The following is a 25173-nucleotide window of genomic DNA, read 5'->3' as shown; positions in this document are numbered from 1 at the left end:
GATTCTTCACTAAAAATGAAAAGTTCACTAAAATAAGTAAATAAATGAAAACAATAATGGCTCAAAACAAAATATTCCACCATCTGGCTTGTTCTGATCATCCAGTAAAACTGTCCATTCACAGCTCCATAACCCTAAAGCAGATTACTAAGGCAGAGTTCATTTAGTTGTTCATCTCTCGAACTTCAATAAAAACATGATCCTGGCTCATCAGTCATCTGGAGAAAATTTGCCTTGAAGAGACAGCCCAATATACATAAGTGAAGCTCCAATACTTCGGCCACCTGATGCAAAGAACTGACTCATTAGAAAAGACCCTGATGCTGGGAAAGATTGAAGGCAGGAGGAGAAGGGGACGACAGAGGATGAGATGGCTGGATGGCATCACTGACTTGATGAACATGAATTTGAACAAGCTCTGGGAGTTGGTGATGGGCAGGGAAGCATGGCATGCTGCAGTCCATGGGGTCACAAAGAGTTGGACATGACTGAGTGACTGAAATGAACTGAATTGAAAGAAAATAAAATTACTTCTATGAAACAAGTAATTTGGAGAAAATAAATTAATAATTCTAATCATATTCTAAGTGAGATTTAAGAAAATATTGCTTCAATATAACAAGAACAAGATGTCATGATAATGTAACAATCATAAAACAGGACAGAGCTAATAAAAGTTAATAACAGGATTGCTAAAATGAGATATTCAATTGAAGGGTCAGAATATAAATTTGAGAAAAGTTCATAGGAAGTAGTAAGTTTTTAAAAGAAAGAAATGAAAAATATAAGAAGCAAAAGAATAGGGAAGATCATCTAAGAGATCATACATCCAACTACTATTTCTAAAATAAAACAATAGAGAAAATAGAATGTGATAAATTATCAAATAAACACTATACAGGAACAATTCCCTGGTCTTAAAGACCAAAGCCTGGAGACTGAAAAACCTATGACAATGGGCAGAGGTTACACCAATAAACAAAGGCGGCTACCTCAGGTCTCCATAGCTGGTGGAATAAAACTGCCTCAGCTACAAGAGGAAGCCCACCCAGGGGCATACTGAAGAGCACTCCAACCATGGCCTCCATTCCACACATCTGGAATCATTTCATCCATTCTTATAAGTTTAATGGCAAACTACATCTGATGACTCCTGAATTTGCATCTCTATTTGCAACTTTCATACCTTAAGGCCTGCCAAGTCTGCTCTACCTACATATCTTGCAGGAAACTCAAATATACCGTGTTCAAATCTGACTTACCATCTCCCCCACAGACTTGCTCTTCCTCCTGTTTGTTTCCTCTGAGTCTTTTCCTTTCTTCTTCCGTTTCATTTTTTCTTCCAACTAGAAAGAACCTTGGTTTTTGGAAGCCATCCTTCACTCTCCTTTCTTACTCAAGTCTGCATACAAACAGCCACTGACTTGTGCCAATTTTACTTTCTTTCTTTTTTTTAATCCAATCTCACTTCTCTTTTCCATTCTTACTAGCTTTATGTGGATTCATACAAATTTGTAGTAATCAAAGGTAGCATTGGCGAAGCATGAAAAGAATTGACTATGGAACAGAAGGTTAAAACCAGACCATGTACATACAATAACATCTTTTAAAATAACAGTGGGATTTCAAATAATTGAGAAAAGTATGGCCATTCCAACTAGTTATCCATTTAGAACAAAAAAGTTATAATCCTTTTTGACAAAATCATAATCACAAGGACAGATGATTTAAAACTTACATGTAAAAGATCAGAATTATAAAAGTACCAAAAGAAAAAATAAGGGATTATATTATACGACCTTGGATTAAAGACCTCTTTAATAGGGGAGATTAGTAAAACATGGCATGTAAATTACTGAAGAGAAAGCAGAGCAGGTTTCTACCTTTTCGCCATGGTACAAATATGATTATGAAATTCTTTATAAGCAAGCATGCTTTCTTCCCAACTTGATATTTTTACTTCAGTCATTTCCCTCCCCTTAGCTACACCATTGAACTATTTTATATACTTGCTCTTATTCTCTGAACTTCCTCATTCCTTTCATCACCATCTTGAATTTTAGGCTTAAATGTACCAAACTGTATCAGCTATCGTTTCCATGTAAGACTCAACTACCTCTTTATTCATCAAAAATAATAACCCACAACTGAAGTATAGTTACTTTATTTATTGATCACTGTATTTCAGGCTTTGTGCCAAGCACCCTACATATATCATTTTTAATTGTCAAGGTAACTTTCAAGGGAGTTTTGTTACAACCATTTGCCATAATTACCTCCATCTCAATCTCTCTCTTGAGACCCACTGTACTGTAGCCCACCAGGCTCCTCTGTCCATGGAATTCTCCCAGCAAGAATACTGAAGTGGGGTGTCATTTCCTCCTCCAGAAGATCTTCCCAACCCAGGGATTGAACCCGCATCTCTTACATCTCCTGCATTGGCAGGCGGATTCTTTACCACTAGCACCACGTGGGAAGCTGTTCGTAAAAAAACAAAAAAAACAAAAAACCCACTTTTCTAAAAAACTGACATATACTTACCTCAAATAATTTACAAATAAAGGAAAGGGCAGTGATGAAAATGAAGGAAATATACAGTTTTATAATCTCACCACCAGAAGTAAAACATTACTATTAGGCAAATGTGATTCCAGACATCTTTCTAAGAATATGATGAATACATTGATGAATAGGGGAAAGAGAACTGAGTCAAGCATTTTACTGAAGATTTGAATTATATACTACTATAATTTTTATTTAAAATCGTTCAATTTAATCATAACTAATATTAAAAGAAGGAAAATAACCTGAAGATAGAATTGTTAAGCTTTGTGTAACCATAGGATATCATATTGGATTTTAGGATTAAGAAAGATTATGAAAATGTCGAAGGTATTAGGATTAGTTTTCAAATTATTTAATTTTAGACAACTCACTCTCCCTTCTTAGAAAAAAGATCATCATAATGTTTTCACATTCTCTCTTTCTATCCTCTCATTCTTTCCTCCCATCCTCCCCTCTCTTAATTGTTATTCATACTGCGATCAGGTTTATAATATATATCATCTCTCTATAAACTCAGTTTCTATAATTGTTTATAATTCAACCTGTAAATGAATTTATTGCAGAGCAATTACTCTGGGATAGTTCTTGTAAGTTTACAACTGCAAATTATACATGTATATGTACAATAATTTGATTAGTATATTTTTTTGTCCCTGAGACTTAAGTCCCATCAAGGCAGGGACTACTTATCTTTGTTCACCACTAAAAAATCACACCTCACACAGCTCTTGACATAGTAAAGGTATTTAATAATTATTGGTTAGATAAAAAATCAGTGCATTAAGGGCTCCATGGAACACAAACATAGAAAAACAATAATGGAATTGAAAAGAGAATGAGTTGCTCAAGAAAAAGTTTGTAGAAGATACTGTCTTGGATAGGCATTGGATTTTGAAAGATGACAGTGTCACAGCTCAAAATATGTGATTTTATTTTAGGGGTAGGAGAGAATAGTAGTGAATAAATAACTGGTTATACACATGTGTGCATGATATAATTTTATACATTACATATGTTTTGGGCTTCCCTTGTGGCTCAGCTGGTAAAGAATCCGCCTGCAATGCGGGTGACCTGGGTTCGATCCCAGGGTTGGAATGATCCCCTGGAGAAGAGAAAGGCTTACCCACTCCAGTATTCTGGCCTAGAGAATTCCATGGACTGTATAGTCCATGAGGTCGCAAAGAGTAGGACACGACTGAGTGACTTTCACTTCACTTTCATATATGTTTTACACATAGAAAACTGTCTGGAAATATAATACCTCGGTGTTAACCATAGTTGTCTGAGAATCATTTGACTCCAAATAATTTTTTCTCATATTTATATCTTTCTCTAAAATCTGACTTTTAAACAGTAAGCACATATTACTTTCATAATCAGGTGAAAAATAATATGGCTATTTTCATCTTGGAAAAAAAATACATTGAAAACAAATAATATCTATGGAGGATTCACTTTGTGCCAGAAAATGCTCCAAATCAACAATATTGATTCATTACATATTTGAAACAAAACTGTGAGGTAAGCTTTATTGTTGAGCCTATGTTATAAACAAGGAAAATGAGAACAGAGAGAGGTTAAACACTTTGCTTGCAGTCACATAGCTAGCAAGGAGAGGAGCTATCATTTGAAACCAAGCTGTCCAGAGTTTACGCCACTCTGCATAACCACCTCTCACAGCAGATCAAGGCTCTGACAATCAGAGTTCTCTTCGTACTGTTCTCAACTACAAGAAACCCAGGCAGCATTAAGGGCAGGCACAGGCAGCCCCCACATTGTAATCTTCTCACTTTCCACCTGTCCACTTAAAAAAATTTAATACCATCCAATGAAGACCTTCGCGCTTGTTCATCTGCCTCTCTCTACCAACACTAGGCCACACGCACAGTTGGGTACATGTCATTCAAAACTGGTTAAGATGCAGTCTTCTTAACAAGCTACATATGGTATTAAACCCCTCCTGTATCATTCCCCCATTTTCTTTCCTTAGATTAAATCAATGGATAATTCATCACCTTTCCACAAAGTGCCATTTCCAAACTCTTCAATTGGCATTTCTGCCCTCAACGTAAATGTCATCCCTCATCAAGGTCAGATAATGAAATGTGATGTCGTCTATTTGCCTGAGTTTTCAAGGGTGATTGGTAACTGCTGTCCTATACTCTCTATCCATCATTCTGTACTGCCTTGGCTGCTAAAAGAGTAGGAACTAAAGGTAATTCTTACCCTCCAGGCAAAGCCTATTCCCTAATGTAAGACAGAAAACCAAATACAATAGTGAATCATTCTTAATAAACCTTGGGTACACATCTTTCATTGTGACTTCTGAGCCTTTTTGGTTTCTTTCTTTCTTTTTTTTCTCAGCTCAAAGGGACTCAGAAAAGCAGGTTTTGAGGACAAGTCTCCTTCTCCCAAGAAGCGCTTTTCTCTGCTATTAAGAAATTGGATAAGTCAGAATCAATGCTTGGGTCTGAATCCTCAATGGATCAGTTCAGTTCAGTTGCTCAGTCGTGTCTGACTCTTTGCAACCCCATGAACTACAGCACGCCAGGCCTCCCTGTCCATCACCAACTCCTGGAGTCCACCCAAACCCATGTCCATTGAGTTGGTGATGCCATCCAACCATCTCATCCTCTGTCGTCCCCTTCTCCTCCTGCCCTCAATCTTTCCCAGCCTCAGGGTCTTTTCAAATGAGTCAGCTCTTCGCATCAGGTGGCCAAAGTATTAGAGTTTCAGCTTCAACATCAGTCCTTCCAATGAACACCCAGGACTGATCTCCTTTAGGATGGGCTGGTTGGATCTTCTTGCAGTCCAAGGGACTCTCAAGAGTCTTCTCCAACACCACAGTTCAAAAGCATCAATTTTTCGGCACTCAGCTTTCTTCATAGTCCAACTCTCACATCCATACATGACCACTGGAAAAACCATAGCCTTGACTAGATGGACCTTTGCTGACAAAGTAATGTCTCTGTGTTTTAATATGCTGTCTAGTTTTGTCATAACTTTCCTTCCAAGGAGTAAGCGTCTTTTAATTTCATGGCTGCGATCACCATCTGCAGTGATTTTGGAGCCCAGAAAAATAAAGTCAGCCACTGTTTCCACTGTTCCTCAATGGATAGGCTATTGTAAATACAATGCAAGTGGGTGAGGGGTGGGGAGGAAAAGGAGAGTGCATGAGTTACTCTTTTCTCATATGTGAAATTTAAGTTTTGCATAAACAAGTACACGTCCTGCATTATACCTTATGGTGTTTAAGTATGTGAGTAGTTTATATGATTTTAAACTTGTTATTGATACTTTTCAATATATTATATGTCCCTGAACACAGTATACCCTTGCAGGATAGTTCTCTTTAGCACATGTAGATGTTTTTGAGAAATCTCATAATAGCATAACTGCTTTTACAACCAACTTCGTTCAAGGGAATAAAGTAGACAATTGATCTAGAAAACAAAAGTGAAATATTCCATTTGAGGTCTATACTCTTTTAACTCAACTAACCGTATAGTTATCAAGTCTTTGTCTCATTTTGTTTTGTGTGACTCCTTCCTAAAGTATAAAATCACCATGGAAAAATAACCAGGAAGATCTAAGATGAAGCTACACTTTTCCTCATTTATTCTTTCATTAGATGAGTCATCTCATTTGTCAGCATTACTCTGACTTGGTCTACATTATCTAAGTTCCTTCTTTTAACTAATCTCATTTGCTTCCATCTATGCCAGTATGTATTGTTTTCTCCTGAGACACAGCGAAAAGAAAATTGTTGTGCTTTTATCTACTCATGTGTTCTTTCCATAATCTGGCAGGGAGTTCAGTACTTAATACAGCATTTTACTGTCACACGATTATGTCATCATCCATCACCACCTATAATTTTTCCAGAGAAACTACTCAGCTTCTCTGTAATTACTGATGCTTCTGCAATGATCACAGACAATAAAATAATAAGAAAGGAACAGACATTTCAAAAACAAGAGCAATGAAAGGATAGTATTCTTTGCCCTCTTTTGATACAACTGAATTCCATCCTTTGACATTGGATGTAATCATTCATATATGTCCACATTTCACTGACTTATGCTCCTAAAGTCTTTTTACTCTGGAAAAAGTGCTGAGTTGTCCCATATGCTTTGGTGCTAAGCCCAGCTGCTTGTTTCTCCACAAAGGAACAGCATGTGGTATTTAAGGGGACTCTATGTGACTCTATTTTCATTGGAAAAGACCCTGATGGTGGGAAGGACTGAGAGCAAGAGGAGAAGGGGGTGACATAGCAGGAGATGGCTGGATGGTATCACCAATCAATGGACATAAGTTTGAGCAAACTCCAGGTAATAGTGAAGGACAGGAAAGCTTGGCGTGCTGCAGTCCACGAGATCACAAAGAGTTGGACACAACTTAGCTACTAAAAAATAATAACAACTATGTGAAAGACTAGGACAAGGAAAGAACATTGAATGGGCTCAGACAGATACCTATACTTGGCTTTGAAAATATGCACTATTAGTGAAAGTGACAAGGAAAAAAGCTTAGTCTGTTTTCTTGAACATCAGCGAGGAAGACATGTGGAGGTTCTCCATTAATTTATTTATAAATTGGTTATAAGGAAATTAAAAAATAATTGAACTGTATTATTTGTATAAATGAAAAATACACCCCAAATTTAGAAACAAATGGAGTTCAAGAGGAGAAAGTCAATTAGAGCACTACTGTGTCCTGATGGACTTCACACTAGCAATATTTTGAAAATTTCAGGGCCTTACTGCCTAGTTAGGGCTTCCCTGGTGGCTCAGCTGGTAAAGAGTCCGCCTGCAATGCAGGAGGCCCTGGGTCAGTTCTGGGGTCAGGAAGATCCCCTGGAGAAGGGATAGGCTACCCACTCCAGTATTCTTGGGCTTTCCTGGTGGCTCAGCTGCCAAAGAATCTGTCTGCAATGTGGGAGACCTGGGTTCCAACCCTGGGTTGGTAAGATCTCCTGGAGAAGGGAAAGGCTACCCACTCCAGTGTTCTGGTCTGGAGAATCCCATGGACTCTACAGTCCATAGGGTGGCAAAGACTGGACACAACTGAGCAACTTTCACTTTTCACTGCCTAGTTAGCTTAGCAGAATGGCTTTCCCAACCTCCTCCTTCTAAAAATGGGGTAGTTTCTTTCAGTGAATGAAAAGATCATCTTGATCATTTCAAAGTACTTCTTAGGCAGATATCTCCCTTTTCTATTCTTTCTTCTATGTATCACATATCAAATCACTAGTCCATGTTCTAGGCTTTAATCCTGGATGCTCATTACTTTACTATTCCTATTAGAGAAGTTCTGCAAGATTAGTATTTTTCATTCTCTTTTGCTTAAGAATGAAATTCAGTGTCAGAGAGGTTAAATAGCTTGCTGAGTTCTGGTGGGTGTAAGTAACTTGGCTCATATTCAGAATCAGGTCTGACTAGCTCCCAAATTTGTGCTCATTCATTCTATAAATCCAGGATGTACCAATGGGCTTAACTTGAATCATAGAGGCCTCCTTCAGGCAGTAGAAAGCTGTGTCACAGCACCGGTTAAAGGAATTCTCGAGGCAGGAGAGGGAATATTTTAGAATGAAGGTTAAGTGTTCTATGTCACAGAGAAGTCATGACTTCTGTGATACTGATTACATACATAGTTGTCCTAACAGTGCCCCAAAGGGGATTTGGCTACTTACTATAAAGTAAAAGTGTTAGTCACTCAGTTGTTTCTGACTCTTTGTGACCCCATGAACTGTAGCACGCCAGGCTCCTCTGTCCATGGGATTCTCCAGGCAAGAATACTGGAGTGGGTTGCCATGCCTTTCTCCAGGGGATCTTCCTGACCCAGGAATCGAACCTGTGTCTCTTATATTTCCTGCATTGGCAGACAGGTTCTTTACCACTAGTGACACCTGGGAAATCCCATTTGCTATAAGTGGCACCTATTTGTCTGAGTTGATTTGTGCAACCACTTTTATGTTAGAAGGTAAGCTAGGAAGAAGTTTTATACCTAGACTTGCAGGCGGTGGTGTTAAAGGAAGGAGAATAAGAGGCAAGAGAATAGTAGGTGCTGTGGAATGAACTGTGTAGCCTCAAAAAATTTATATGTTGAAGCCTCACACACACAATGTTACAATATTTGGAAATGGGGCCTTTAGGAAGCTATTAAGGTTAACATGCCATAAGGGTCTGGTGGTCTTATGGGACCAGAAGAGACATCAGAGCCTGCTCTCTGCCAGGTGAGGGCAAGAGCAAGGGAGCAGCTCTCTGAAAGCCAAAAAGAGAGATCTCACCAGAAACCTGGCCATGATGACAACATGATCTCAGACTTCCAGCTTTCAGAACTTGGAGAACATAAATTTCTATCCTTAAAGCTACTCATTCTATATTACTGTGTAATAAAGCCTAAGCTAACTATGCAGTGGGGGTTTGGAAAATGGTATTTACTACATTTCTTTTAAAAAAAATCATCCCTGTATACTTATTCACAATTGATGGTTTGGTTTTTTAGATCACATGAAAAGAGGAGTTATAGTCAGATGATGGAATACCAATATTCACTGAAAAAATCTCTAAGCACAAACAGTTCTGCTTCATGCTGTAGAGGACAAATTACAACATGGAGCTGGGCAGAGGGTCTTTGTGAGTGCTAGCGACATCCATATTTAAGTAATGACATTTTACAATATAATTTTTTAAACCATTAACTAAATTGCAAACTTTGTTTGACTTTCTCTGGTTTTCTCCCAATGTTCTTTGCCAGGATCCCACAATGCATTTACTAGTTGTGTCTCCATAATTTTCTCCAATCTGTGACACACAGTTCCTCAGTAATTCCTTGTGTTTCATGACCTTGACATTTTCTTTCTTTCTTTTTTTTTTTTAACTTTTTATTTTGTATTGGTGTATAGTTGATTGGGCTTCCCTCATGGTTCAGATGGTAAAGAATCTGACTGCAGTGCAGGAGACCTGAGTTCGATCCCTGGGTCAGGAAGATTCCCTGGAGAACAGAATGGCTACCCACTCCAGTATTCTTGCCTGGAGAATCCCACGGACAGAGAGCCTGGTGGGCTACCATCCATAGGGTCACAAAGTATTGGACACAACAGGCGACTAACACTGGCCGTACTTATAGCTGATTAACAATGTTGTGATAGCTTCAGGTGAACAATGAAGGGACTCAGCCATAATTAATGCTGTCTCTTTATAACAGGTTTATCATAACATAGGCTTTTAGAAGTTATGCCTGAAATACAGTGATAGTATAGTAATATTAAGGTAATAAGACTTTTTTTTCTTTTTCTTCATTCTATTTGTACAGAAGAAACTGTCTTATTATCCACGTCAGATACTTTTGCCTGATATTTTCAGGAAAAGCTCTGACATGCTGCTCAAAAAGCACACATTCTTATTTTAACTTCCAAAAATGTTTAGTTTAGTCAGACATTTCTCTGCTTCTAGAAATACATGCCTTAATGTAAAATGATCTTCTCAGGAACAAAAAAGTTACCAGAAAAACATACTAGGTGACATGCTGCTCATAGGGCTGGGACCTCTGGGAAGAGGCATTGGAGGAATCTGACAAATTCCTGTTGGGTATCCCATTTAAGAAACAGTAAAAGACAGTGGCACCAACTTTCTTGACACATCGGGAGTCATTTTTAATAGCAGATGATTCAAAGGTTCAGGTTATTTCATACACAATATGTGCTTTCACTAAAACGCATTCATCCCTCCTGAGTACCGTGTATTTCCTTGGTGGCTATCTTAGACAGGAAACCATAATAGGGCAAGACAGTGGTCTCACTGCCCCTCGATAATAGCAGCATCTGCAGAAGAGCATTCCCATTCCCAGAGTGGATACAGGCATGGGAAAATGGGGGAAAATTCTGTGCTTTGAGAAGCAATGTGGTTCAAGCTACTGGGAGATGAAAAATAGCTAAGGGCTGCTAGAAGAGAGGTTGGTTATATTAAAAAAAAAAAAAAAGAGTTGAGACTCATAAACATGCCAACTACTCCTTTGTTTCACCAAATACTCAGCAAACTGTCCTCAGGGCTTCCTTTCCCTCGTTGGGCATCAAGCACTTTTGGGCTTAGAAGCTGTCTAGAATTCAGACTCTCGCTGCTCCGAGTACACCGACTATTGTTAGAGGTCTCTTTAGTTAAGGGCATCAGAAGATACTCTTAATGTTTTATCTGCTCTAATTTCATTTCTAACCTTTGGCCTCATTTGCATCTAACTTTTTATCTGTTGTTTCAAGTTTAGCATATTTCATCTCACCATAAAATTTCCCTATTCACCTTTCTTTTTGCTATGATTTCTTCCCCCTCCCTTTTCTGCTCTTAACTTACTTTCAATGATAACAACAAAAATTCCATCCTCTCCTGACTCTACTCTCTGATTTTTAAATTGAATATGTTCTCCTCTTCTTTCTTTCTATTTTCCCAAAGGCTTATCCATAGAATACTGAGCCTTCACTCTGACCAGGCATGCAGGAAACCCTTTCTCCTCAAACTTTTGTGGCTAGTATCCCTCCAGACACCCACATTTACCTTTAAAAGAACTTTTCTTCAAAATTCTAATTCCAGGAAATTCAAATGCAAATCAAAACTGTAATGAGATATCACCTCATACCAGTCAAAATGGCCATCACCAAAAAGCCATGAACAATAAATGCTGGAGAGGGTGTGGAGAAAAGGGAACCCTCCTACAGTGTTGGGAATGTAAATTGGTATAGCTACTATGGAGAACAGTACGGAGGTTTCTTAAAAAACTAAAAATAGAGCTACCATATGACCTTGTAGTCCCACTCCTGCGTCCATATGTAGGAAAAAAACATGATCTCAAAGGGTACTTGCACCCCAATGTTCATTGCAGCACTGTTTATAATACCCAAGACATGTTCTTGTTATTGATCAGTCACTAAGATGTGTCCAACTCTTTGCAATCCCATAAACTGCAGCACACCAGGCTCCTCTGTCCTCTGCTACCTCCCAGAGTTTGCTCAGATTCATGTCCATTGAGCTGGTGATGCCATCCAACCATCTCATCCTCTGTCATCCCCCTTTCCTGCTGCCCTCAATCTTTCCCAGCATCAGGGTATTTTCTAGTGAATCAGCTCTTCACATCAGGTGGCTAAAGTATCTGAGCTTCAGCTTCAACATCTATCCTTCCAATGAATATTCATGGTTGATTTCCTCTAGGATTGACTGGCTTCATCTTGCTGTCCAAGGGACTCTCAAGAGTCTTCTCCAGCACTACAGTTCAAAAGCATCAATTCTTGGGCACTCAGACTTCTACATGGTCCAACTCTCACATCGGTACATGACTACTGGAAAAACAATAGCTTTGACCATAGGGGCCTTTGTCAGTAAAATGATGTTTCTGCTTTTTAATATGCTGTCCAGGTTTGTCAAGCTTTCTTTCCAAGGAGAAAAATCACTGCAGATGATGACTGCAGTCATGAAATTAAAACATGCTTGCTCCTTGGAAGGAAAGCCAAGACATGGAAACAATCTAAATGTCCATTGACAAAGGAATGGATAAAGATGATGCAGTACATGCATACAATGGAATATTGCCCACCTATTAAAAAGTATGAAACAATGCCATTCACAGCAACATGAGTGGATCTAGAGATTGTTATAGTGAGTGAAGTATGTCAGATAGAGAAGGAGAAATATCATATGACATCCCTTATATGTGGTATCTAAAAAGAAATGATACAAATGAACTTACTTACAAAACAATAACAGACTCACAGACTGTTATAAAAGAGCTATGGTTGCTGGCAGGAAGGATGCAGAAAAGGGGTAGTTAGGGAGTTTGGGATGGACATGTACACACTGCTATATTAAAAGTGGATAGCCAAGAAGGACCTACTGTATATATAGCATGCGGAACTCTGCTAAATGTTAAGCGGCAGCCTGGACAGGAAGGAAGTTTGGGGAAGAAAGGATAGATGTATATGTTTGGCTGACTCCTTTTGCTATTCGCCTGGAACTACCACACACTGTTAATCAGATATACCCTAATACAAAATAAAAATTTTTTTTAAAAAGACCACAGGATAATAATTCTCAATAGGACTATAAGTCTCTATGGCTTATTGTTGCCCGGTAACATTTCATACCACCAAGTCTATATCTCAAATTTCTATGTATCTTCAATCATACATAATGATCCAACTTGGCATACTATGTAATAGTTGGTAATAATCCAAAAGGATTTTTAGAATAGGTGGTCACATCTGGGAATAAATCTTCACTATCAATGATTTTCACATGTTTTAGTTTTATATTTTTCAAAATATTTTGATAAACTATTTCCTCATATATTTTAAAATTAAATCTATTGTTTAATCATAAGTTTAAATATTTGCAAGGAATGGCTTATCCAACTGTAAAATTAACATGTTACAATAAAATTGTTAAGTAATTTTCTTAAAATGTATTCAAGGAGATCTGAATGCCATAGTAATTTGGTACCATCCAAATTTTTCTTCTGAGTAGAGCTATCATTATAATAAAATAATACATGCTAATTCAAAACATCTTATAGGTCTTAAAAACTGTTTAATATAAAACCTAAAACTTCATTTGAAATTCATTTCAATGAAACAAATGGTCATGAATTTCTCAATTTTGCTCATTTATTTGTGGGTGAATATATCTCACTGCTGGAATGAGACAAAGTTCAGAACAAAATCTATTATTATATTTTAATTTTATAGTAAGCTATTGTTGTTGTTCAGTTGCTCAGTAATGTCTGACTTTTTGTGACTTCATGGACAGCAATATGATAGGCTTCCTGGTACTTCACGATCTCCCAGAGCTGGCTCAAACTCATGTCCATTGAATCAGTAATGCCATCTGTAGTCCCCTTCTCCTGCCTATAATCTTTCCCAGCATCAGGGTCTTCTCTAATGAGTCAGCTCTTCGCATCAGGTGGCCAAAGTATTGGAGCTTCAATTTCAGCATCAGTCCTTCCAATGAATATTCAGGACTGATTTCCTTTAGGACTGACTGGTTTGATCTCCTTGAAGTCCAAAGAACTTTCAACAGTCTTGTCCAACACCACAGCTCAAAGCATCAATTCTTCAGTGTTCAATCTTCTTTATGGTCCAACTCTCCCATCCATACATGACTACTGGAAAAACCATAGCTTTGACTATACAAACCTTTGTGGGCAAAGTAATGTCTCTGCTTTTTAATACACTGCCTAAGTTTGTCATAGCTTTTCTTCCAAGGAGCAAGCGTCTTTTAATTTCATGGCTGCAGTCACCATATGCAGTGATTTTGGAGTCCAAGAAAATAAAGTCTGTCACTGTTTCCACTGTTTCCACATCTGTTTGCCATGACGTGATGGGACTGGATGCCGTGGTCTTCATTTTTTGAATGCTGAGTTTTAAGCCAGCTTCTTCAGTCTCTTCTGTCAGCTTCATGAAGGGGCTCTTTAGTTTCTCTTCACTCTCTGCCATCACAGTGGTGTCATCTGCATATCTGAGGTTACTGATATTCCTCCCAGTCTTCTTTATTCCAGCTTGTGCTTCAAGCAGTTTGTCATTTCCAATGATGTACTCTGCATATAAGTTAAATAAGCAGGGTGACAATATATATCCCTGAAGTACTCCTTTTCCAATTTCGAACCAGTCTGTTGTTCCATGTCTAGCTCTCATCGTTGTTTCTTGATCTGCATACAGGTTTCTCAGCAGGCAGGGAAAGTGATCTGGTATTCCCATCTCTTCAAGAATTTTCCATACTTTGTTGTGATCCACATAGTCAAAGGCTTTAGCATAATCAATGAAGCAGATATTTTTCTGGAATTCACTTGCTTTTTCTATGATCCAACAGATGCTGGCAATTTGACCTCTGGTTTCTCTGCCATTTCTAAATCCAGCTTGAACATCAGAAAGTTCTTGGTTCATATACTATATAGTAAGTGCTACATATAAATACATAAATGGGAATTGGAGGAGTTTTATTATTGAAATATCATTGTGCATTAGTCACTTAGTCATGTACGACTTTTTGTAACCCCATGGGCTGTATCCTGCCAGGCTCCTCTGTCCATGGAATTCTCCAGGCAAGAAGACTGGAGTGGGTTGCCATTTCCTCCTCCAGGGGATCTTCCTGACCCAGGGATCGAACCCAGATCTTCTGCATTGTGGGCAGATTCTTTACCATCTGAGCCACCAGGGAAGCCTGGAAATATCATTAAATCCTTTGAAATTCTGATGTATGTAAAAAATTTTAAATACTCCCCAAAACCAATTGATATAATATTAAAAATTCTCAACTGTCTGTCAGCTTTAGACTTGAAACAGATCCTCCTTCAATTGTGTTAAAAGAAAAAAAAATAACACTCTTCCTACAAAAAATTGTTAATCATCACAGTGATTTTTTTTTTTAATACCAATGCAGGCCTTAGGCACAGCTCTATAGCAGGTGGAGTCTAACAAGTACGTCAAATGTCCCTTTGATTTCTACTGGAAAACTTCAGATATTTTTCATAGCAATACACCATAAAGATATTAAGGGTGAAAAAGAGGTGAATTTTCTTTTCTTTTTCTGTAAAATGCGATAGGGACAATTACGAAAAATGGGATTAGGAAAGGAGAACTTGTGACTCCATCCAAATGGATTCTGAAGTAGATCAGTTTCAGAGAAGGGAATCACATGTTAATAACAGGTTTAAAAATACCACAACCAGGCAATCTTTGCAAGGTTTTCACATAACCCTAGTTATACATACCCAGTTTAAAGGCCACAGCTCCATGTAATACCCATGATCTGACTTAGTAAGACACTGGCAAGTATTAAATTTTCCTGGAGACATTAATGAGAGAAGGTACCATACCAAGTTCCCAGGCAGGCCTCAGGCACAGCTCTACACCAGGTGGAGTCTAACAAGTATTGAAAGATGGGATCACAGGTTCCTGAGTTCTGGGATGGCAGGCCTGATAAACAGCTTACATTGTTAGGCTTGGGCTCCTCCGGAGATTTTCTTAGTGCACAGGAAAGTAATAATACTTTATTTCTTTATAATTTATTTGCTTATTTCTCAATTTCTATGAAGCAATTAGAGAGCAAGAAAGGTAAGTTCACCAAGATCATAGGTACTATTTCACAGCCTTTTCTCCTTCTTTGCAGATTAAGGGAATTTTTTTCCCCACTTGTCCTCCACCCACCAGGCTATAGCAGAACCTATTATAAGATTGTACAAAATGGTTTTACCCCTCAGTTCTGCTTCTGAAAGAATGGCAGAACATTTCTTCTCTTCCTCCTGACCTGTGATGCCCCTCATATGGTGCCTAACACGACTTTTCCTCTCTGTTTTGCTGAGGGCCAGGAAGTTCCTCTCCATTGCAGAGGTGATCCTATCCATTGTTGTAGTTCAGTTGCTAAGCCATGTCTGACACTTTGTGACCCCATGTACTATAGCCCGCCAGGCTCCTCTGTCCATGGGATTCTCCAGGCAAGAATACTGGAGTGGGCTGCCATTTCCTCCTCCAGAGGAATCTTCCCAACCCAGGTCTCCTGCTTGCCAGGCAGATTCTTCACCATTGAGCCACCAGGGAAGCCCTTGTCCACCCAATCTTTTCCATTATTACTAGCCTTATTTCAGGACTTAGCTGGAAAGTGACAGGCATCTCTTGTACTCACTCACTATTGGGCCAGTTCTAGCTGCACACTTCCCACCTCTGCCCACACGCCCAAAACACGAGGGACCAGAAGTGGGATCCTACACTGCATCTGGACAGAGGCAGGATGTCGCGTACTTGGTGAACTGTGCCAGGACTTCCACAAAGCTCTCTCTTCATCTCATGCCATTCCCTTCCTCCCCCTGACCCAGTGTAGCCACACTGGCCTTCCATCACCAGTTCTTCAGCTGATCTTTGTACATGCAGCTCCCTCCTCTTAGAATATCCTTCTCCAATTGCTTACTGTTCTGCTTCCCTGGTGGTTCAGATGGTAAAGAATCTGCCTGCAATGCAGGACACCTGGCTTTGATCCCTGGGTCTGGAAGATCCCCTGGAGAAGGGAATGGCTACCCTCTCCAGTATTCTTGCCTGGAGAACTCTATGGGCAGAGGAGCCTGCTGGACTACAGTCCATGGGGTCCCAAAGAGCTGGACATGACTAAGCACCTAACACTTTCACTTTTTTTTTCTTTCTTCAACTCATAGCTAAAATATTTCCCTCCCAGAGAACATAACATCTTGCTTCTCTTCATTTGATGTAATCCCTTTGACTACTTTTTCAAACCTCTCTGATGATCTTTGATTTGTTTTATAGTTCTCATGTTCACTTATAATTATACAGTTGCTTGTCTACCTGATTAATTCATGTAATTTTCCTAAGTTTAACTGTAAATGCCCTAAGAGACCAGGTTCATTTTGTCCACTGCTGTGAATACAGCTGATGACTAACTTACAATAGTACAATACACATTTGTTAACAAAATGAATAAAGCCAGAACTTACAGGGCTTCAGCTTAGGCATGTTTAGAAAGAAATTTCTCCCTTGCCTCATACCAAATAAATTTATAATTGAGACCCTAAATATGGAAGTAGTGCTACTTTTCACAAGGTAAGTTGAATAGCAAAAAGAAAACAGAATGAACAACAAGGGAAAAAAATGCTAGTCTAGTGTAGAAACATGCAAAAAGGGAAAGTGGAAGAAGTCATTTATAAGTTTAATAATGTAAAACCACAGAATTTCAAAGTCTTTAAAAAAGAACTCAACACAGTATATTTATATGGGAAAACCTGAGTCTAGTTATTAGATGCAATAATCAGGGAAGAATTTGAACACAATGGAAAATTGAGTCCTGGATGTTCACAACAAGTTATAACACCTGAGAAGTTTCCTTTTTTAACTTTTCAAGATACAGTCATTGGCTCCAATTTGTATAGTCCTCACTAACTTGTTGCCTGGGGCTCTGGGATTCTTTGGTACTGTATAGCTTTTCCTAAAAAGTTTGAAGATAAATAAAGCACACATAGAACTGTTTAAGGAAGTACTCCTAGAGCTGTTTACGCTTCAATCTGAATAATGAGCATGTTCTCTGCCAGTTGTTTATCCTTAGTTACTCTAAGGACATGGTCTGGTCTGGCTGGAGCCAAAGGTCAGAATTTATCATTTATCAAAGAGACAGCTCTGACCCCATTTGGCTTTTAACCCTTTAGCTTATTAGACATCCACACCAAAGTTTAGGCCAGTTTTCTTCATTAAAATTTCGAACCGAGACTTTTTCAGCTAATATTCTATAAAAGTAGACAAGCTCTATGCCCAATTATATTTGATATTAAGCACAGTTTTATACCTCATCACTTTGTGGAGAAATTCATGAGGACTAATATAAGAATACAGGTAGTTTTTAACCCATGAGTTCATGTGAACCAGAATTGGTGATGGGTGGGCTAAGATGAACAGATCTAAAATAATCTTCATCTAATGATTAATTTGACTGCAAGAGTAAGCATATAAAATGGTCTTGTAAACACTGAAGAATAATTTCCAGGGAGAAACTGTAGGCAAGTGCAATGGTCCTACTCCTTTTAAAAATGTAATTTAATTATTTGCTACTACTCTTACATGAGCTTGATACATTCTTCCCCACTTACAGAAATTATAAATATGACATTTTATGACAAGGATCTTTAAAGATTTTGTGCATGTCTGCGTGTATGTGTGTGTGTGCAATGGGCTCATTTGAGAACCTGGTAAAAGTGACTCATTTTCTCTACAGGAAACAAAAAAAGGCAAATACCACTTATTCACCAAAATGTACATATAATTTCCAGAGTTCCAATGGCCCATTTGAAATACATGCAGGAAAAGAAAAACAAAATAAATACAAAAACAAACTACAGAGTATACAGAGTAACTACTTAAAAAGCTCATCACCTTCAGTAGATGTTCCAAGCTTTTAATTCTCTTAAAGTCAGTTGTGCAGAATTAATTCTCCTAAGTAACTCTTAACCCTATACACTTAGACTGTAACCTAGGTTACTAAGTCAGTGGCTATGCATTATTATAAAAATATAATGATGGTCTCTATGCAGTTGGTAAGTAGTTGCTGCTTTGAGCAGCCTGGAATATCCAACTATTAGCCTGCCACAACCAGCAGGATACCTGGGACCAAGACACTACCCAGCAACTGACAACTAAAGCCTCAGTTACAGCAGGGCCTCCAGGAAGCATTGCCAACACCACCAAAATGGATACCAATTCTCACTGTTTAGTGCCCATACTTTATGTAGTTGTTATAAAAAGTTCTTAATATAACACCTAAGTTTATCCATTTAATTTTTCCCAAAAGTAATAATCTATTTGGAAGGGTGAAAACACTAGGGGCTTTCTTTAGTTCACTGAAACTGAAAGTACAATAGAGCTGTTGACTTTGTCCTATCTTTTTAAGGGTGGAAGTCTGAACAGATTACTCACAGGTTAATTTTCCTTTGGGAATATGAGCACTGAGAGGGAAAGGGAGTGTGGGAAGAAAGGATTCTGGGCAGATCTAGGCAAAGGGTCAGGAAAAGGGAAAAGATCCTTAGGTTGTACGTTGTTAATGTTTAGTCACACAGTTGTGTCCAACTCTTTGTGACCCCCTTGGACGGTGGCCCACCAGGCTCTTTTGTCTATGAGGTTTCCCAGGCAAGAATACTGGAGTGGGTTGCCATTTCCTTCTCTGGGATCTTCCTGACCCAAGGATAGAACCCATGTCTCTTGCATTGGCAAGCAGATTCTTTACCACTGAGCTACCAGGGAAGCCCAGGCATTTATTTCTTTACCTCCCATGCCTTAGGAAATCATTGTACCATCATTTCATAGAAGTCTGGCAGGACTCCTATTCCTGTTTTTTATTTCTCAGGTTCCAGAAACAGCCAGTGATATTATCTTTCTTTCCAGGTAGAAAGAGCCTGTGTATAGATGAAGCCAAGAAGACGTAGGAGATTGATGGAGAAGAAAAATGTTCCATTAACAGTTAGGTGATTCTCTGAGTCTCTGGCTCTGTAGTTATTCCTTTTATTTATAAGTCTTCAGATAGCCTCACAGCTAAGATAAGTAATACATTATTATTTTTATTATTTAAATAGCTAAGCTACCTTGAGTTAGATTTCTGTCACTTTCAAACAAAAGAGTTTTGCTTAATGTAGAGGACTACATAGAGGCCTTGTCTATGTAAAAAGTGGGCTGAAAATAGTGTAATTTTTCATATGACAATATACAAATTCTAAATAGAAAGTGTGTCAATAGATTGTGTTCAAATCTATGAACATAATAGATTTTACAGCTATCTGTGATCATTCTTAAGAGGACATGTTCTGATAATTTTTCAACTGCTTTGCAATAAAAAGGCATGAAAGCTACCTATTGCACCGATTGAAAATACTCTGCAGTTTAGGAATACCAGACTTTCATTCTGATAGCAAGCATACACAATAGTTCAATGACTATGACAATTAACACCATATTTTTGACAATTTGTGTTTAGAAAACCCTGACTATTTTAGGTAAAACAACAGGGTGGCTGAGATAGAATTTTTCAAATAGCTTTTCCAGTAAGAATATGTGGAAGCTTTATTTTTAAAAGAAACTGTAGACTTTCTGATAAAAACTCAAATCATTGCTTTGATCATTAGCTGATTTGTTATTCCATCTCCAAGAAGCTTCAAAAACAAAAAAAAATGCTCAATATTATGGCTTTTTAGCCTATAATTTTTTTTTCACATTTAAGCACTGTATTCTAGTTTTTCTAATGACTAAATGAGACCATGAGTGCATTTTATGAACTCCTGCATAATTATTTCCATTCAGTAGAGAGAATTATTAAGTTTCATAGCATTTACCGAAAGCTTTAACCATGAAAGGAATTTTCCATAAGAGTAGAAAATTTGTCACAATGATCGGAAAAAGTAGATCATAAGGTAGTATGAGGATCAATGGTTATAAAGTGAATGAATTGTAGTGATTCCATCTGCTGCCTAATATACACACATGACTGTTGACTCAAGATTTCATGAAGGGCAACAGGAAAAGTTAGGACCTTTGTGCTTCCAAACAATCTTAGAAAACCTCAGAAGAGCCACCATACATATCTCACTCTTTCTGGCAGTGAAGTTCCTTTAACTCTACTCCAGTGATGGCTGAGTGCATCTCTAAGTGCATCTTACTATCAACTGAAACTAAGGTCCTATTTATTCATGTCAAAACACTCTAGGCTTATTTACAAGCCCTAAAGCAAGATCCATTGGCCTGGGTCACACTGTAAACAACTGTAAACAACCAAGTCCTCAAGGAGAGTGTTGTGACTAACTATAGTGCTTCCAAGGCAAGCAAGATCACCTCGCTATGAAAGACAACCTCCTGGAGTCAAGCATTTCATTAAGACTGAACTGACCTAAACTTTCAGAGTCAGACCTAAAACCAACAGATTACAAGTGGATAAGTCTCAGATAGGTCTACTGTGTTCAGGAGACAACATCATGGGGGTATGTGTGTAAGTCACATAATGTAAATAAGTGAGATGGTGAGGCAGATATGGGATTTCCCCGGAGAGGACTTGGAATGATACTGTAGCAAACATAAAAGAAGTATTCAGCACAGATCCTGCTCAGTTCTACGCTGGGTGCTATATCTGACATGATTTAGATCCCCTGGTCATCCTCTAAAAGGATCCAACGGGGTCTCTAAATTCTGTGACATCTAGATACGGTTGCCATGGATGCCATGCTCTTCTGGGCTCTTCTCTTTATATTCAGGTAGATGACCATAGAGTCTATTCTTGCTCCTACCTCAGATCTGTGCGGGCCCTTTCCTCTAACAAAAGTCCCAGTTTGGTATCAGCACAAGGGACTAGAAAGGGCCACTTATTCAAGGATTTTCACGTTTGGGTAGAAGTCTTGGCTTTAGAGATGAACTAAGAGTGGAAACAAGACAAAGAGCTGACTTATGCTCTGCTCTCTCTGTTTTAGACAGCTCTGCCCTTAGGACTCTAGCAAAGAAACTAAGATGAGAAAATTAATTCCATGTGCACCTTTACAGACTTGTACATTATTCTTTTGAGAAGAATATAAGATGAAAAAGAACTCTTATTTTACATAGTTAAAAAATAATTCACTCTGTAAAGTTAGGATGAATTTTAATTAGGCAAATGGTTCAAGATTTTAAAACTTGTATTGCCAAGAATTGTTGGTGATATGTGAAATTACATATATAGTTCTATAGATATAAACATATAAATAAAATTATAAAAATGTGTACACATAGGATCTGAAAGGTAATGTGTAATGATTATGTCTGGATGTGGAAATCCTGGGTAATTTTAATGTTCATTTTTGTAATTTGAGGGGGGATCCCCTAAGTTTTATCCTGTGACCACCTGCTATATTTATATTCAGAAATAAATTAGTATTTTTATTAAAAAGATAAATAGTAAATGAGTATTTTAAAATACACTATTATTGACCACATTAATAATACTAATTTTAGAATTAACTAGATAGATATTTGAATCTTAGCTCTACCACACTAACTGCATGACTTTAGCAAAAGTGAGTTTTAATCCTTCATGAATTTCAAAGAATTCACCACTGGATCTTAGAGAGTTATCTATCAGTGGGGAAGAGTGGGTGATTAAAGGTAGTCACTGATGGGGCTGTTTATAAAACACTCAAAACAAAGTTGTAGGTAATCTGAATGTTAAAAAATAATGTTTAAAATCCTTTTTATTTTGTTATAAAGGGTATACACTAAGATGTCATTAGTTAGCATTGAGGAGGGATTCCAAGTTTAAAAGAAAATAATTTTTGTTGTTCAGTCGTGTCCAACTATTTGCGACCCCATGGACTGCAGCACATCAGGCTTCCCTGTCCTTCACCATCTCCCGGAGCTTGCTCAAACCCATGTCCATTGAGTCAGTGAAGCCATTCAACCATCTCGTCCTTTGTCGTCCCCTTCTCCTCCTGCCTTCAATCTTCCTCAGCATCAGAGTCTTTTCCAATGAGTCAGCTCTTCACATCAGGTGGCCAAAGTATTGGAGCTTCAGCATCGGTCCTTCCAATGACTATTCAGGATTGATTTCCTTTAGGATTGACTGGTTTGATCTCCTTGCAGTCCAAGGGTCTCTCGAGAGCCTTCTCCAACACCACAGTTCATCAATTCTTTGGCACTCAGCCTCCTTTATGGTCCAACTCTCACATCTGTAAATGACTACTGTAAAAACCATAGCTTTGACTAGATGGACCTCTGTGGGCAAATAATGTCTCTGCTTTTTAATACACTGCCTAAGTTTGTCATAGCTTTTCTTCCAAGGAGCAAGCGTCTTTTAATTTCATGGCTGCAGTCACCATACGCAGTGATTTTGGATTCCAAGAAAATAAAGTCTGTCACTGTTTCCACTGTTTCTGCATCTTTTTGACATGAAGTGATGGGACCGGGTGCCATGATCTTAGATTTGAATGTTGAGTTTTAAGCCAGCTTTTTCACTCTCCTCTTTCACCTTCATGAAGAGGCTCTTTAGTTCCTCTTCACTTCCTGCAATAACAGGGGTGTCATCTGCATATCTGAGGTTATTTATATTTCTCCTGGCAATGTTGATTCCAGCTTGTGCTTCATCCAGCTTGGCATTTCGTATGATGTACACTGAATATAAGTTAAATAAGCAGGGTGACAATATATAGCCTTGACATGCTCCTATTCCAATTTTGAACCAGTCCGTTGTTCCATGTCTGGTTCTAACTGTTGCTTCTTGACCTGCATACCGGTTTCTCAGGGGACAGGTAAGGTAATCTGGTGCTTCCACCTCTTTAAGAATTTTCCAATTTGTTGTGATCCTCATAGTCAAAGGCTTTAGCAGAGTCAATAAAGCAGAAGTAGATATTTTACCTACATTTTAATGGTTACTACTATGGATTAAATCCATGCCTCACTCCCTTAGTACCAGAAAATGTGACCTTATTTGGAGATGAGGTCTTTCCAGAGGTAACCCAGTTCAAATAAGTTCACTAAGCTTGGATTTAATCCAATTTGTCTGGTGTCTTTATAATAAAAGGGGAAATTTGAATACAGAGACATGTAGAATGAAGATGATGTCAAGGGACGTTAAGAGAGCTAACCACCTGCAACCACCTATAAAGAGAAAAACCTAGAATAAATCCTTCTCTTGGAGCCATCTGAAGGAAGCAACTCTGCCAATACTTTGATTTCAGACTAGCCTCCAGAACTGAGACAATCAATTTCTATCATTTAATCTACTCAGTTTGTGGTACTTTGTTACAGTAGCCCCAGGAAACTAATATGGGTACTTAATTTTGCTAAATACATATACTTTTTCTATGAGCACTAGTCATTTATCTTCACCTTCATGGAAAACAAAATTCACCAGGGGAATCAAAATAACCAAAATACTATATAAAGAAAGAATTTGTTTAAAATTATAATTTAGTCCAATTCTTCACAGAGGGAATCTCTGAATAAACTGCTCATTTTCTTTCAAAAAGAAAAAACAAACCCTCAAATTTTATAGAGAAATTGTTTGCTCTATCACTCAAATTTACTGTGTATTAGAATAAATAAGAATATATAGGATGAAAGAAGGCACCTTTAAATTGTGGTCCTTCTCAATCTGCATATTCATTTGCATGTGCTTTATAGAACAACAACACAAAATTGTCTAGAAGGAAGTTTATTTTTACAAGCCACTGAACACTAATGCATAGTTTTAATAAGACCAAAAATATGCTGGTCAAGGCTGAAATCCTAAAAATTAATAATTGAGGCAACTGTAATTTGTCCATAGGGGAATAATGAAATTCTGAGCCACTGTGGTATTTAATTACATGAAATCTGGGCCATTAGTTTATAAGTCAATAACTAGTTCTTTTATCTCATATCCAAGTCTTCTTACCAAATCTCTTCCTTCTTTCAAAATAACAGCTAATGCCTCAGAAAACACCATTGAAATGGGTATTTCTAAATTTTCTAAACTCTTAGTATGCCAGTCAACTGGGTTTTGAACAGATAGTATATTTTTAGGGCTTCAAGAAATGTGAACTCTATTGATATTCATTTCAACTAAATGGGAAGTGATGTTTTTAAGTTAAAAAATGAATGTGATTCAGTAATACTCTTAATCTGAAAACCACAGCCAGAAATTGAAGTATTGAAAATGGCAAAGAGTGAAAAATGAGAATTAAAGAGACAAAGAGAGATTTAAAAAAAAAAAACAGTGCTTCATAAGGCTATGTACTACATTTGTGTCACCAAATGTTGGAGGTTATTTTATCTTTATTTTCAAATGACCAAACAAAGGCTTCGAAAGATCAAGTCATTTGCTGAAGCACAAAGAGAGACCAAGTAGAGGAACTAGAGTTTGAATCTTTGTCTTTCTGATTCCAAATTCCACTCACATCTGAAAACTGTACATCCAAAATACAGTTTAGCCAAAAGAATTGTGAGACTTTTTTTCTCAACTTATTCTCAATAAAAGGTCATTAGATTATATATAGTGTTCAGACTATACCTCATTTACTAAATTGAATTCAATCTTAACATTTTGCTATAGGATATTTTATATTTGAGTCTCTGAGATGACATAGTAAATT

General features: G+C 37.9%; 1 protein-coding gene across 2 annotated transcripts in view; it reads right to left on the bottom strand.

Annotated features, from left to right (window-relative positions):
* Window positions 1–25173, bottom strand: part of PDE4D (phosphodiesterase 4D) — a 1564000-nt gene that overhangs the window by 1125840 nt on the left and 412987 nt on the right. Inside the window, exon 1 of one of the 2 annotated variants that reach the window (XM_043887128.1) lies at window positions 2277–2297. The exons of the other annotated variant lie outside the window; for it this stretch is intronic. Within the exon in view, the coding sequence (XP_043743063.1) occupies window positions 2277–2282 (6 nt within the window). The 5' untranslated portion in view covers window positions 2283–2297. Of the gene's footprint in view, window positions 1–2276; window positions 2298–25173 lie in introns of those variants that run through there. 2 annotated transcript variants of the gene reach the window in all.

The sequence above is a fragment of the Cervus elaphus genome, chromosome 25 (assembly GCF_910594005.1).
Source record: "Cervus elaphus chromosome 25, mCerEla1.1, whole genome shotgun sequence".
Lineage (NCBI taxonomy): Eukaryota > Metazoa > Chordata > Mammalia > Artiodactyla > Cervidae > Cervus > Cervus elaphus.
The sequence above is the reverse complement of the archived record's forward strand: the minus strand, read 5'-3'. Positions and strand labels throughout refer to the sequence as shown.